Raw genomic sequence first — 1,652 nt, 5'->3', positions numbered from 1 at the left:
TAAACATACTCTGGTGAAAGTAGAAGTACTGACTAAACTTCTTTACTCAAGTAAAAGTAAAGAGGCTTTGAAATGTACTTCAGTAAAAAGTACCCATAACTAGCAGCTGTTTTAAAGAGTACCTGACCTCCCTTTATATTAATAGAACAATAATGTCATTGTTAGCTAATGAATGTTTCCATGCTGAACAACGGCAACATGACAACGTTTTCATTGGTCCCTCTTCTTTAGAGAAGACCAGGAAATGATGGATACACGGATCGTGTTCAAATCAATAGGCACGCAATGACTCTAAATAATAATGATCACGCCACCAAACACACATTCAAACTAAATGAACCAGCCTGTTTGGAAAATGTGAGAAGTAGAAAGTACAGGTATTTGAGTTCAACATGTGAGAAGTAGAAAGTACAGGTATTTGAGTTCAACATGTGAGAAGTAGAAAGTACAGGTATTTGTGTTCAACATGTAAGAAGTAGAAAGTACAGGTATTTGAGTTCAACATGTAAGAAGTAGAAAGTACAGGTATTTGTGTTCAACATGTAAGAAGTAGAAAGTACAGGTCTTTGAGTTCAACATGTGAGAAGTAGAAAGTACAGGTATTTGTGTTCAACATGTAAGAAGTAGAAAGTACAGGTATTTGAGTTCAACATGTAAGAAGTAGAAAGTACAGGTATTTGAGTTCAACATGTAAGAAGTAGAAAGTACAGGTATTTGTGTTCAACATGTAAGAAGTAGAAAGTACAGGTATTTGTGTTCAACATGTAAGAAGTAGAAAGTGGTCAGAAAAATAAGTAGTAGAGTAAAGTATTGACACCAGAAAAATGTACTTAAGTACAGTAACGAAGTATTTGTACTCCACTACTTCCCACCTCTGGTGATAAAAGCTAGTGTGTGTGTGTGTGTGTGTGTGTGTGTGTGTGTGTGTGTGTGTCTTACGGTAGATCTCCAGCACCACCGAGGCCTCCTCCGTGTGTCCATTAGCGTCCGTGGCCTGGCAGCGGTAGATCCCCGCGTCCTCGATGATGGCGTTGTAGATGATGAGTCTGGATCGTGACGTTTCAGAGTGAAGAGCCATCCGCTTGGAGGGAAGGATGCGCTCGCCCTGAGGACTGAACCACTCCAACCTCACCGGCTCGCCAATCGCTGTGAGAAAAGGTACCATCATTACAAAACACTCACTTAAATATACAGTCAGAGGTGCGAGAAGTACTCAGATCTTATACTTGAGTAAAAGTAGAAGTACTCAGATCTTGTACTTGAGTAAAAGTAGAAGTACTCAGATCTTATACTTGAGTAAAAGTAGAAGTACTCAGACCTTGTACTTGAGTAAAAGTAGAAGTACTCAGATCTTATACTTGAGTAAAAGTAGAAGTACTCAGATCTTGTACTTGAGTAAAAGTAGAAGTACTCAGATCTTGTACTTGAGTAAAAGTAGAAGTACTCAGATCTTGTACTTGAGTAAAAGTAGAAGGACTCAGATCTTGTACTTGAGTAAAAGTAGAAGTACTCAGATCTTGTACTTGAGTAAAAGTAGAAGTACTCAGATCTTGTTCTTGAGTAAAAGTAGAAGGACTCAGATCTTGTACTTGAGTAAAAGTAGAAGTACTCAGATCTTGTACTTGAGTAAAAGTAGAAGTACCAGAGTGTAG

General features: G+C 38.3%; 1 protein-coding gene across 1 annotated transcript in view; it reads right to left on the bottom strand.

Moving 5' to 3' along the window:
- LOC117498875 (neural cell adhesion molecule 2-like) overlaps positions 1 to 1,148 on the bottom strand; it is a 78,580-nt gene extending 77,432 nt beyond the window's left edge. The window contains exon 1 of the mRNA XM_034151033.1: positions 940 to 1,148. Coding sequence (XP_034006924.1) covers positions 940 to 1,078 — 139 coding nt within the window. The 5' untranslated portion in view covers positions 1,079 to 1,148. The remainder of the gene's footprint in view (positions 1 to 939) is intronic.
- Between the last annotated feature and the right edge of the window lie 504 nt (positions 1,149 to 1,652).

This window comes from Trematomus bernacchii, unplaced genomic scaffold (assembly GCF_902827165.1).
Source record: "Trematomus bernacchii unplaced genomic scaffold, fTreBer1.1, whole genome shotgun sequence".
Classification (NCBI taxonomy): domain Eukaryota; kingdom Metazoa; phylum Chordata; class Actinopteri; order Perciformes; family Nototheniidae; genus Trematomus; species Trematomus bernacchii.
Note: the sequence above shows the minus strand (reverse complement) of the source record. Positions and strands in the feature narration are given on the sequence as shown.